Raw genomic sequence first — 13,333 nt, forward strand, 5'->3', positions numbered from 1 at the left:
CCAGGTGGTGGTGGTGGTGTGGGGGTTGGGAGATGGTTCGGAGCTGTGCAGGATGATCCAGACGACCTGTAGTGGAGCCAAGAGCAGCAAGAGGATGCACGCCAGGGTCTGGGATAGGGTGTAGAGGGAGAGTTGGAGGAGGAAGGTGGGAAGGCCGTGGAGCTTGATGTACGTGTGATGGGGGTGCCAATCCGACAGGTGGGAGGGGAGGGGAGGGAGGGAGGAGTAGAGTTGGTGGAGGAGGGGCAGGTGCATCAGGGGTTGGAGATGGTCGTTGTTGGGGAGGGACCATTCGATGGAAGCGGGGTGAGGTTGGTAGAGGATTCCGAGAGAGGAGGGGGGAGTGTACATCCGCATGCGTTGGGCTTTCTTCTCTGCGATACCGAGCAACCACGCCATGAGGATGCATTGAAGGAGCACGAGCAGCAAGCTCGTCCTGCGCGAAAGTCCACTCCTCGTCGTCGAGGTGGCGTTGCTCGTCGAACCCAGGGCCGTGTCGAGGGTCTGACTGGAGGACTGAAGTTGAACAATTCGATCCGCCAGAACGGCCAGAGCGTTCATGACGTCGGTCTTGACTTCGTCCATACGCAGTCGATCTTGCTCGTCTTGCTGTTCGAACTCGCGTTTAGCAATGCGCTGGGGTCTCGGCGACGGCTTCTCTTCCGTTTTCCTAGCCGCGACCCAATCCATACGCTCATTCACCCGATCCAACTTCTGTCCCAACTGCATCCTCCTCACCCTCGAATCGTGCGCATCCGATACCGTCTGCAAGATCCTACTTATTGTAGCATCCACTTGCCCACCTCGTCCGCGTACCTGCCCGTTTCCCGCTGTATTCGCATCCACCTGTCTCGCATCCTCACCTGAAGAAACAGACGAAGAGGATCCGGCATCGAATCGTGCAAATTGCTCGCGTCCGAGATCCACTGGTCTCGGCGATCGTGGCGAGTTTCTCGGATCGTTGGGGGCCAGCATCTTTGAGCTCGACGACGACGTCGATGGCGGTGGTGTCGACTCTCGCGGGATCGACGATGCAAGGTCTGCCGAGGGGTCGAATGCTGGAAACAAGCCGAAAGCTTTTGCGGCAGAAGAGAGAGGTCGGGTGACAGCAGCCGGAATAACGTCCGGTAGCACGCGTTCGATCTTTGGGCTCGGTCGGATGATGTGTCTCGAGTAGTTCTTGGTCGGAGTCGCTGCGTAGGCCCCAGGAAACCGCACGCTTTGAGAGAAAGATGCTGCTGCAGGCTCGGTGCTAGCCCGAGGTGAGATTATATGCGGTTGACTGACCGGCGATCGTTCTCGCTCCTCGTCCTCCACACTCGAATCCTCTTCTCCATTGTCCTCCTCCTCCTCGTTCGTCCCGACTGAAAAGTGCGCCGGCACAGGCGCCCCGGCCAACACCTCCGGAATAACAATCTCCTTGCTCGGCAAAAACAATCTCTCCACCACCGCCTCCCTTTCCCCATCGTTCGTCTGTGATTCATCCCACGACCCCGAATCCGACCTGTAATCCGGTCTCGGACTGAACCGTACACTGTGACCACGCCTTGCCGCGCTTAACTGCGGCAAACCTTTCTTCGCGGATGACAAGATGCCACCCACAGGCGTCTGTGGGAACTCCAGCGGCGGCTCAACTTTCTCCACTGGAGGTGTTGAGGTTTGACCGAGGACGTGGTTGAGTCTCTGCCTAGCTGCACCGACGGAGGCGGTGGGGAGGCGGGCGACGACGCTGACGGTGTTGGTGTTCTGTCGACGATGCGCGTTTTTGCGTGGCGAGGAGGCGGCGCTGGAAATGTCGGAGACGCTGCGGACGGGGGATAGGTCGAGCGCCATTGGCTGGGAGGAAAAGGCGAATGCGGTTGTGGGTTTGGATTGAGGTGTTGTAGGTGCTGCTGATGGCGAGGGTTGCAGAACATCGTCTACGACGTCTTGGTCGTCGACCTCGTCGTCTTCGGCCAAAGTCTCGGGGATTCGTTCAGCCGCTTCCTCGCGTAGATGACGTGATTCGACATCCGCAGCGGCACCCTCGTCTACTTTTGGAGAACCAGGGCTCGATAGCAAAGGCGAAGCACTGACGACGCTGGCCGGAGAACGACTTGGAGAGAATCGAGATGCGATCGAGTGGAAAGCGGTTGCCTGGCCCTGGCTTGGCGATGTGTCCGGCGCCGTCGTGGACGCAGAGACAGGACTGTCAAACTGAGAACTCGTCGCGGAAGACCTTCGCCGCAAGGGGGCGCCGAAAGCGCGAGCAGCTCGTTCACGTTCCCTACGCACCTGCTTCTCCTGCCACTGCCTGTGCTCTTCGGCAGCGCGCGCTTCCCGCTCCCTTTGCATCGACTCGAATACTGCGGCGATACTCTTCCGACCTGGAGTCGATTTGAGCGGGCTGCTGCTTGAGGATATCGGGGTGCCAAAGTCTTCCTTCTCGACGAGCTTCGGGCCGGGCGTTCGTCGGGATATGGATGCGTCCGATGCGAGGGATCGTGCTGTAGAATGGATCGGGGAAGCTTTGGTGGCAGCAACATCGGATGGCAAATCGAGTTTGGCAGGAGGCGACTGACGATCATTGCTGGTGTGGGAGAGGGAAGCTCGACGAGCAGTCCAGCGTGCCATGGACTCTGCGCGTCGTTGTGCAGCCTGAGCCCGATCTGCATCGCTCTCGGCGTCTGATTCGTTGCTCTCCAATGTGTCGAGACCTCTTTGAAGCTGATCGAAAGAACGTTGGTGGTTCGAGTCGGGCGAAGGCCCGCCGGTATCCTTTGCTCGAGACCGCGCCGATCGTGGAACGAGGATTGGATCCTTCTCAAAGTCGCGGCCCTGCGATCGAAATCCTGTTTGCGAATGCGCAGACTGTTGGGAGAGCTCTGCGTTGCTAGAGTCCATGCTTGAGGCGGGCATGGCACCCGCTTGTCGTTGCCGCATCGGATGTACACCCACCGACAAGGAGCCAGATTCGGAGCCGGACGAGGATTCGCCGACTACACGCCGACACAAACCGAGGTCGATGTCCTGATCAGAACAGCGGCAGTCGACGGGGCATAGCTGACGCACCGAGCGCGTCCTTGCGCTGCCCGAGTCTGCGCTGCGTCTTGTCGAGTCTTTGATGGTTCGAGCAGAAGCCGACGAGGACCTGCTCGTGCGTGGACGTCTCGTCAGCGGTGTGATGTGTATCGAAGGCAGTGTTCCAATCTCCTCGAGAGCCGACAGAGTCGGTGTGTCCCTACCGCCACCGCGACTATCCGCGAACGAGTCGAGAGAACTGGTGTTAGACTCGGATCTCACCTCCCAGGGTTGATAGTCGGAAGTGCTTTCGGCGTTGACGAGCGTACTGCTCGACGTAGATATCGCATCGGGTTGCCTAGGTGATTCGCTTGCCGTGTTGCTGGAGCGGTTGCGTTGGTCAGGGCCGCTGGCGCGGAGACGCCGAGCGAGAAAGGGACTGTGCAATGGTTTGATGGAAGATGAAGCAAAGGCGTTGCGCAGAGGTGAGGTGGCCGCAGCTTCATCGCGGGTAAAAGAGCGTACTGGTGAGTTCATTTGTAGGAAGAGCTACCTCGTCGATGATCATCGATGACGGATGTGGGATGCTGTAGGGATTGGAGAGCTGTGATGCTGCCAGTTGGCTGCTGCCATGATGATGACTTCAGAATGCACAGGGTTCAGGCATCGTCAGTTGAAGGTGATATCGTGCTGCTCGTTCGACTTCAGGATGGTGCCAGTTTAGGGTGATCGTCACGCCCTTGCGATATTTCTGGGTGCGATCCGGCAGTGTGTGCTTCGAGTGAGGAAGCGTATCGACGATGTTCTCGGGATCTGAAAAGAGGATGTCAACGATGAGCTTGATGGTGTCGAACTCGCACCTAACATGTTCGACGCGCTCAAGAGCTGCACAATCCTGACAGGGACGAGAAATGGCAGAGAGACACGCTTCGCTCGTTCGTCTAGGCAAAGACGCGCTTTAGCGTGTTGAGCGCATCGGGTCAGATCTGAACAGTGTCCACCCGATCTACCGATTCAAAGTTGCTTCGACCAAGACCATCGCAAGATCGTAAGGTGGCTTGGATGATGAAGTGGCGGGGGACTTTCAAGCATCCCGATCCTAATAGAAGAAGATGTGCTCCTCGAGACAGTTGCCTAGATCTGTTGCCGTTCGAAGTGGTGAGGTAAGCCGAACACAAGGACCCAAGCCAAAATGCAGCTTGGGGAGCGTTTGACAGGCTCGGATTTCACCGAGAAGCACACGACGGCCGAGTATCCACGCATCCGAGGATTCGCGGATGCCTCGCCGAACGAAGTCGTCATGTCCCAAAATTGTGGATCTTTGATGGCTCAGATGCGACCATCCGAAGCTCATTCCAGCGTCGTACAATGCTTGCAGGCACCGGAAGCTAGAGCCACTGCTGCCAGCAAATCTAACGTGTTTGAGGCCCAAACAAAGCTTATACTGTACCATTTACCGCGAGCACAAGCTTAGGTAATACGAGCGTCATGAGGCTACAGCATCAGCGGTACGTGATACCCACCCCCAACACGAGCATGTTCTCTGAGCACAGCGAAGACGGATGCGTAGGTTCCTAGTTTCGTGGATTTTGGCGGCGCACACAGACAGAGTCTGACAAGACTTAACCGCACATTCAGGGTCCTCGGCGATCTCCGTAGATGAGTACGTGCCAGGCAGACCACAACCGTGCAGAGATTCCCTTGTTGCTGCATCCATTTCGGCACACATGGCTAGAGGTCCACACGCTAGTCAGCCTCATGGAAGAAAAGAACAATGACCCGAGGATTGCTCCGCAAGAGCTCGCCTGCTCGGCTTAAGCCGTCAATCCAGCTCGTAGTGACTTTTCGAGGCGCCAAACAAGGTTTGACTGCTGCCGTCTGTTGAAGTCGCCTGTTATTTCTTCAAGTGTGGGAAAGACCTTGAGCTCACAGGAAGCGGGTCGCTCCCCATACTGCGACAGTGTGCACCTTCTTATGATATGGTGCAAACTTGTTGATGAAGCTATTGAGCCCGGCACGAGAGAAAGATAGCGTTTGAAGGGCGATTGCAACAGCTCAGCCTCCGAGGAAATTCCGTAACCCTTATCGCTGGTTTGACCGGCTCGTGTCTTTTTCCCCCACGACTCTCTACTCGAGCTTGAAAGATTTCCGCAACAAACTTGAAGCCGGTCCCGTCAAGTTGCCTGCTTCCCGACCCTCTGCTGGTCATCGTCGCACGCTACATATAAGACGGTCCTCTTTGTTTCAGCACCGCTATCCGAATTGACCCCAAACTCACACCTCGGATCAAGCTACTCTCCCGTCATCCTCATATTCCTGCCGAGCGGATCCATCGCACAGCACCCCGCATCCGTGTCTTCCACTTCTACAGAGCTGATCAGTCAGTCTACAACGGAACAGCCTCTATCGAAATGTCTGCGAAAGCTTCCACCTCAAACGTCCATCTCGCGTCGTCCTCGTACGGCAAGGACCTCGTCCGCATCTTCCGCATCGTCCGCGACGCCAAGGATCCATCATCGCACCGCGTCGTCGAGTACACGGTCCGATGCCTGCTCCACGGTGAGAGCCTCACGCCATCCTACACCGAAGCCGACAACTCGCCCGTCGTCGCTACCGATACGGTCAAGAACACGCTCAACTACCTCGCCAAGGTGCTTCCTGCCGAAGACGTGCTCTGCCCGGAACGATATGCGCTCAATGTAGTCAACCACTTCCTCACCACCTATTCGCACATCGAAAAGACCGAGGTCGACCTCATCCAGCACAAGTGGACACGAATCGTCTTGGACCAGAAGGACGGCGGTGCTCACAAGCACAGCTTTGTGCGTGACGGTGAGGAGAAGCGCACCGTGCGGGCGCTGGGTGAGCGATCGGGTGACAAGATCACCGTGACGACGCTCGAGGGTGGAATCAAGGGTTTGCTGGTGCTCAAGAGCAGCGGCAGTGCCTTCTACGGCTTCCACAGGGATAGCTTCACCACGCTCAAGGAGGTACGCGACCGCATCTTTTCGACCGAGGTCGAATGCTCCTACTCGATCGCATTGCCATCAGGTGGACTCACAGCCGTGCTCAAGAACCCATCGTCTCTGCCCCAATTCTGCGATATCCAGTCGTCCGTCAAGGCACACGTGCTCCGCGTGTTCGCGCTCGACGACTCGGCCAGTGTCCAGGCCACCATGTACCGCATGGGTGAGGCCATCATCGGAGACGCTGCCAACAAGACGGTACAGGACGTATCGTTTGCGTTGCCCAACAAGCACTACATTCCCATCGATCTCGGATTCAAGGGCCTCAGCAACCTCGACGAAAAGAACGCCGAGGTGTTCCTCCCTACCGCGCATCCAAGCGGCTACATCAAGGCCAAGATCGCTCGTTCGCCCGCTGCTAAGCTCTGATCTGGATCACCTTCCACTGGTATTTGTGCCCCCCTCGGCTCCTCCTTGTCATCGACTTGTATTTAGTGTTTCTATGAACGAGTTTTGATTCAATCGGCTTCTCTTTTGTGTGTGATGTGATGAAGCCGCCCGGACCGAGCAAACTTTGCTGAACATTTGCCGACGAATGACGACGGACCACCTTTGCCGCTTACCGGTCGACATTGAGCAAAGCAAAGAAGGTAGAGCAAATGAAGGAACGGCTCGGTCAACTCTGCACCGTCATGAAGCCACCGAAAGGGGACGATTGCATAGACAATATCCAACAGCAGCTCAAGGCGCTGCGAGAATTTGGTCTTGGGTGACCGGCGAGATGCAGGGAAGCCTTCGCGCGGCGGGTCAGTGCGCGTTCTGGAATTTAGACTTCTTCGCAACCAACACATGCGGGCGCGGATTGTCTGCAGGCGGTTGTGTTCCCGTTGCAAAGGCCTCCCTCCGCCCTGCACGGCCGCTCGCGTGACGTTTTCCATACCGATCCCCGCAGCGAGACTTTGTTGATCTCACACCATCACCATACAACAGTCTACCTCGATCTCAACACCCAGGAACGAAGATGGCGACTACTTACTTTGAACAGTGCAAGCGTGTAAGTGGCAAACGCAGCTATAGGACGACCATGCTAACTGATGTAGGATGATCGAGGATCGTGCTGACATCCTTCATATTTGCAATCTTCGGCCCGCATCGTCGCCGACTGCAGTCGTTCGCAGATGTACCGACGGAGGGAGGAGTCGATACTGCCGCATTCTTGCAAGCCTGCGATGGCCTTGTCAAGCTTTTCGACTTGCTTGGCAACTCGGCGTTCAAGGTTGTGCAGAACGACATGAATGGGAATATCGCTGTAAGTAGACTCGACATGGTGTGGACGGATCAACAGGCCGCATGCTGATCCTCGATGTCTCGCCGCACGATGGATTGCATGCAACAGAAGGTCAACACTCGTCTGAATGCAACTGGCGCCGAAAAGTCAGGCACGCTCGAAAAGCTCATCCAGAACGAGGGCCCCGGCGGCACCTCCAAGCGACCCGCAACCGAAGGACTCATGTGGCTTCTGCGCGGTCTCGACTTCACCGCTCAAGCTATGCGTAATTCGGTCAACAACAAAAACGAGGAGCTCTCCGTCAGCTTCACCAACGCCTACGGAACTACGCTCCGCCCACACCACGGTATGCTCATCCGCCCCGTGTTTGCGCTCGCCATGAAGGCTTGCCCTTACCGTAAGGACTTCTACGCCAAGTTGGGAGAGCCGCAGAGCAAGGTGGAGGAAGAGTTGGAAAAGTGGTTGGCGGCGTTGGAGAAGATTGTCGCTCACATGAAGAGCTTCTACGCGTAAGTACACGAGAAGACAGAGAGGAGGGGAGAGGAGAGAGCTATCACTGACACCACTCGCATTTCGCGCTCTTACATCTTGGCTGCTCGATACTCGATGCTGATACTGACAACCTCTCACGACTGCATCGCTATTCTTGACCAACTGCAACTGCTCTGTTCTCGGACAGCTCTGGCAAGTACGACAAAGGTTTCTAGAACCATAGCAGCATTGACCATACATGGAATCGAACAATCAATCGCGCATTTGCAGTGGCTTTGTGCGCAAGAAGTGAGCAGTGAGTGCAGAGGCCTCTACTCATGACAAGTGCCGTGTGGGGCAGGACTGGATCTAGAACTTGATCGGTCGAATCTTTTCCCGATTGAATCGCCCCCGTTCTACACCTCACCGAGCTACTGACGAAGAGACACCGAGACCCTGCATCTTCTACGCTCCCGGGGCGAGACTTGCACTCGACGAAGCAAGGACCTGAAGATTCTTTATCTTGATTGAATTCGTCTGAGACGAGAAAGAGCCAATGAATTGAAGCATAGAAAAAACACGGCGTCTTTTCGGAGAAATTGCGTTGCGGAGAGACTTTCGTTACCCCTTTGGCAATCATCGATAAGATCAGAGAGTTGCACCGAGGTCTTTGCGGGCTAGTTGTATCACAATGCATCAATGTCTGCTGGACATCGCTGGACCGAGATAGACGAGGCTACTCGTCAAAGATGCACGAGGTCATGACAGGTTACGAGGCTGCTAGACTAAAACTCTGTGCGGGGAGGGGCCGAGAGGCAGCAGCTGTGCAACAAATTCAAAGCTACGCTGCAGAACCTCTCATCGTTCAGATCAGAGCATCTATGATCTCCTTGCCAATCCCCGATCTGTAAGCTGGTCCCACGTTGTTTAGCCACTATGTAACACAGCGGAGGTGTCGGATTTTCGACACTGGTGATCCGTGAATGTCCGGGTCTACTTTCACGTTACTACCCGAGATGGTGGCCGATGCATGCCCTGGTGTGAGGCCGAAGTGTTCGACAGGTTGAAAGCGGATGTTTCCGATGCGGGAAAGCGAAGCGGATGCGCTGATGTGCCGCGATCTTGCAGGCATAACACGAGCAAGGTGGAGGTGGAAACTCGCCTTTCAGCCTTAGGGTCGAACGTTGGGCGCTTCAGTGTCTCACAGCACATCAAAGCTGGCTGGGGCAGGAGCTGCAGCAGCAACCATGAAGCAGCTCCTGATGCATTTAGCAGAAGATCGACAGGGCGTCTTGTGGATCTTCTTCGGGATCATCACGGCGGTCGACCATAGCACAGAAGCAGCAAGGTGACAACACAAGAAGAAAGCGGTCACCCAGCCTGCCAGCCAAAAAAAAACGCTGCTTGGAATTTCGATGGGTTTCCAATCATTAAGACTGCGACTCCGCTTGCCTGATCGATTTGCTGCCACAGATGCAGGAAAAAATAATTTGGAAGGTCATGTGTTGAGTCAGTGGAGTGTTGAGCGACAGAGCTCCCCTCAGGCTTGGCTCGAGCGATCTTGCGCACAGAGCCCGACCTCACGCAACACTTGCGCAACATCGGCTCTATCCGTTGCATCCTCCCTTCTTCCGCTTCTCCACCATCACATTCCATTTCTCGTTACCATCACTTTCAACTTTTTCCCCTTCGCAACATAATCAAAGTGAGTAGGCTCATCAGCGCTGAACGACCTCAGCACGTCTGCTCCATTGGCTTCTCGATCTGCCCACTCCATTGCCACTGCAACCAGGGACGATCTCACGACATCGCACATGCATCTCTAGCAAAGAGCGAACGAGAATCGCGACGAGAATCGAGAGCTCGAGCTGGTCATATCAGTCCTTGATCGAGTCCGAAGCACAAAATTGCTGACAATTTGGAATTCTTTCCATCTCTACGTTCGACAGAATGGGTGTTCTTGACATTGTCCCTGCCGGTGTCGTCTCCGGAAAGGACGTTTACAAGGTCTTCGACTACGCTCGCGAGAACAAGTTTGCCATCCCCGCTTTCAACGTCACGGTAAGTATTGTGTCTCCCCAAACGGGGCTTGCTTTCGACGCGGATTGTCGGTCTTGAGCCGCATTCCGAGTCGAAAGCTTGCTCTTAGGGACACATGCCGTGTCTGCGGTCGTTTTCGAACGTACACTGACTTCATACCCCTCGATCTCGCATTTCCTGCCGTTCGCAAATTTGCAAACAAACAGTCGTCTTCTGTCGCCATCTCGGCTCTCGAGGCTGCCCGTGATGCCAAGTCGCCCTTGATCCTCCAGGTCTCGCAGGGTGGTGCCGCCAACTTTGCCGGCAAGGGTCTCTCCAACTCGAACCAGGAGGCTTCCATCACCGGTGCCAAGGCTGCCGCCCTCTTCATCCGTGCCGTCGCCCCTGCGTACGGCGTTCCCGTCATCATGCACTCGGACCACTGCGCCAAGAAGCTGCTCCCCTGGTTCGACGGCATGCTCGCCGCTGACGAGGAGTACTACAAGGAGCACAACGAGCCGCTCTTCTCTTCGCACATGCTCGACTTGTCCGAGGAGCCCAAGGAGGAGAACATCGAGACGTGCCTCAAGTACCTCAAGCGCATGGCTCCCATGGGCATCTGGCTCGAGATGGAGATCGGCATCACCGGTGGTGAGGAGGACGGTGTCAACAACGAGGGTGTCGACAACGCTTCGCTCTACACCCAGCCCGAGGACATCTGGGACATCTACCGCCAGTTCTCCGAGGTCACCCCCAACTTCTCGATCGCCGCTGGTTTCGGTAACGTCCACGGTGTCTACAAGCCCGGAAACGTCTCGCTCCAGCCCGAACTGCTCGGCAAGCACCAGGAGCACGTCCGTGCCCAGATCAAGAGCGACAAGGAGAACCCCGTCTTCTTCGTCTTCCACGGCGGCTCCGGCTCCGAGAAGCACGAGATCACCACCGCCGTCAAGCACGGTGTGGTCAAGATGAACGTCGACACCGACACCCAGTGGGCCTACCTGTTGGGTATCCGCGACTACGTCTTGAACAAGAAGGACTACCTGATGAGCCAGGTCGGCAACCCGGACGGTGCCGACAAGCCCAACAAGAAGTTCTTCGACCCCCGTGTTTGGGTGCGGGAGGGTGAGAAGACCATGGCTACCCGTTGCAAGGAGGCCTTCAAGGATCTTGGTTCTGATGGCAAGCTCTAGGTGCAGTGTAGGAACTTGGAGGAAAACATCTCGAACTCATGCAGCACGCAATAAAACATGGCTTTGTTATCTCACGCGCCTTGCTGGTGTGACTCTGTTGATTGTGTCTAAGGGGCAAAGACTGGGGGTATTGTGTGAAGAGAATGAGTGAAAGCGGGGTTGAGCGATGATTATCCGTCGGGGGACCAGAATGTGCATCTTCCCGAAGCGTTTCCGGTGACGAGTCTTGCTGGTAGAACAGGATGCATGCACGTAACGGCAGGAACGGCGGTGACGAGGTTTTCGTCCCACAGACTCCTCAGGAGGGTGCCGTCTGCAGAGTAGACTTCGGCTCTTCTGGTCATGCTGCCGATGGTAAAGTGAGGTTCGAGCAGAGGGTTTTGGTTCCATCTGGCACGGAACATGGTGAGCCATTTTCCGGTCTGATTGTTGTGCGGGATGCGGGTGGGGTCGGCGAGGACGTCGTCAGGACGCTGCGAGGCGGACGGTGGGGGTGCTTCTTGCTCTTGCTTGATGGCGAGTGCGACGTCCTCTTCGGTTTTGAGCGGCTTCGCTTTCGTTAGCCACGAGAAGAGACTGGTGGTGGTGGAGGAGTCGGGCTCTTTTTTTTTGACACCGCTCTTTCGACCTCCGGCTTTGGCTGTTCCGTGCGTCTTGGTGACGGCGGCGCGGCTCTTGAGTCCGTGCTCTGAGAACAGCGAGCTGGGATCCATGCTCCATACTTTGACAACATCGTCGTACGAGACGCCGACAAGCTGATCACCTCTTGGGCTGAAATCGACTGACGTGCACGCCTGTCTCGCTTTGTTCGACGAGAACTGCGCTTTCGTCTGCGCCGCTTCCAGATCATCCGCATCGACACCCTTGTAGTTGTACGGCGCATCCGCCGTTTGCTTGACCACCGAGGCTAGCGCACGCACGTCAAAGAGCCTGATGTGCTGGTCCAACGATGCAGTGGCGATGCAGTGTGGTGCAAGACGGTTGACCGACATGGCACCGATCTTCTTCTCGCAGACCTGCCATCGACGCGTGTTGTTGCCGCGTCGGGTCTTTTCGCGCAAATCGATGTGGAGCAAGCCGCCGCGGTGGTCAGCGATCCACATGGAGCGTTCGTCGAGCGATGGATTGGGAGTGTCGATGTAGGCGCTCGGGTGGGTTGACGGCGAGAGGACGTCAAAGATGGAGAGGAGCACGTCTTCTTCGCCTGCCCAGATCTCGTCCGACTTGCCGGTGGCGAGGTCGAGCTTGCGAACGGTAGAGTCGTACGAGCACGAATAGACCGAATTGTGGTTGACCGGATCGAACTTGATGCATGTAACGGGGCTGCGGCCGTGCACTTGCAACGTCCAAGCTGTGCCTTCTGGGAAGGCATCTTCCGCATCTTGCTCCTCCTCGTCGTCTTCCTTCTTGACAACGCTTCCTTTGGATGAGGAAGAGGCGGTAGGTGCAGCGTCCCAGACACCGATGGAACCCTCCTTGTCACCGACAAATACCAAATCCTTGTCTGTAGAAGGGTGATACGCCATCGAATAGACCCTCTTTGGCGTGACCTTGGCGGCCGACTTGAGCGTCATCTTGTTGAGGATATCTTCGAGCTCCTTTCTCTCCGTCGACCTTTCGGGGTCCTCCTTCTTCCCTGACCGCCGTTTCTTTTCATCCTTGATATCGACCAATTCTGCCGCAGAGGCTGCATTCGTCGCGAGCCCTTGCAATGTCGATTCGAGCGCCAGAATGGCTTCCTCCTCCAACTCACCTCCCGTCATACCTGACAGATCAAACGGCTGATGTCTCGCCCTTTTGGCTGCTTCCGCCACCTTTCTCGCTTCCTCTGCCTCCTGCTCGTACTTGCGTTTGAGTGTTTCGGAATCGGCTTCGTGCCCGGCCAAGCGCGCACTGGAGCGACTCGGCATGATGCGCGTTGGTGTAGTGTCGGCCTTCTTCTTGGGCGTAGCAGCCTTTTTGGGTTTGGTAGGGGTAGCACGTTTGGGTGACGGACCGCCGATGGCTGAACTTCCGCCCATAACGCCCAACTCTTTCATGAGGCGTTCATTCTCCTTGATGTTTTTGAGGCGTTCCGCCTCGTAATCGTTGGATTCGGCCATGCTGAAATGAAGCACTGGCGTTATGTGACAGTCGGGAGATGTGATTGTAGGGTGTAACGAGGGTGATGATAGGAAGTCGTTGTCGGAAAGGGTCCGAAGAAGGCAGCAGCAGTGCTGGAACGCAGAGTTGAATGTCGAACAACGTCTTCCGTAAGAAAAATGGATCCAAGAAATGGAATTTGGCTGCAGAACGCGTTGTTTCGTGTAGCGCGTATATGAAAGAACTCCTTCTGAACCAGGCTCGTGCGTTTATTTCATTCATGTCGTGGTGCAGCCAGCCTGGGCTTTCAGAAA

At 56.1% G+C, this 13,333-nt stretch overlaps 5 protein-coding genes across 5 annotated transcripts in view; 3 read left to right on the forward strand and 2 right to left on the reverse strand.

Annotated features, from left to right (window-relative positions):
- PHSY_007027 (hypothetical protein) overlaps positions 1–3,537 on the reverse strand; it is a gene marked incomplete at both ends in the record, with an annotated part of 3,800 nt that extends 263 nt beyond the window's left edge. Inside the window, one exon of the mRNA XM_012337623.1 lies at positions 384–3,537. Coding sequence (XP_012193013.1) covers positions 384–3,537 — 3,154 coding nt within the window. The remainder of the gene's footprint in view (positions 1–383) is intronic.
- Positions 3,538–4,192: 655 nt separating this feature from the next.
- PHSY_007028 (uricase) lies at positions 4,193–6,395 on the forward strand (the record flags this gene model as incomplete). Its single annotated transcript, XM_012337624.1, has 2 exons — positions 4,193–4,419; positions 5,249–6,395. 2 exons carry the CDS (start codon positions 4,193–4,195, stop codon positions 6,393–6,395), a joined length of 1,374 nt encoding a protein of 457 aa, XP_012193014.1.
- Positions 6,396–7,329: 934 nt separating this feature from the next.
- On the forward strand, positions 7,330–7,767 carry PHSY_007029 (hypothetical protein; the record flags this gene model as incomplete). The annotated part of the gene is made up of 1 exon (XM_012337625.1): positions 7,330–7,767. The coding sequence occupies one exon, from the start codon at positions 7,330–7,332 to the stop codon at positions 7,765–7,767; it is 438 nt and encodes a 145-aa protein (XP_012193015.1).
- Positions 7,768–8,972: 1,205 nt separating this feature from the next.
- On the forward strand, positions 8,973–10,937 carry PHSY_007030 (fructose-bisphosphate aldolase; the record flags this gene model as incomplete). The annotated part of the gene is made up of 3 exons (XM_012337626.1): positions 8,973–9,073; positions 9,675–9,786; positions 9,864–10,937. 3 exons carry the CDS (start codon positions 8,973–8,975, stop codon positions 10,935–10,937), a joined length of 1,287 nt encoding a protein of 428 aa, XP_012193016.1.
- A 170-nt stretch (positions 10,938–11,107) lies between these two features.
- PHSY_007031 (hypothetical protein) lies at positions 11,108–13,039 on the reverse strand (the record flags this gene model as incomplete). The annotated part of the gene is made up of 1 exon (XM_012337627.1): positions 11,108–13,039. The coding sequence occupies one exon, from the start codon at positions 13,037–13,039 to the stop codon at positions 11,108–11,110; it is 1,932 nt and encodes a 643-aa protein (XP_012193017.1).
- Between the last annotated feature and the right edge of the window lie 294 nt (positions 13,040–13,333).

Source organism: Pseudozyma hubeiensis (assembly GCF_000403515.1).
Source record: "Pseudozyma hubeiensis SY62 DNA, scaffold: PHS68, whole genome shotgun sequence".
NCBI lineage: Eukaryota > Fungi > Basidiomycota > Ustilaginomycetes > Ustilaginales > Ustilaginaceae > Pseudozyma > Pseudozyma hubeiensis.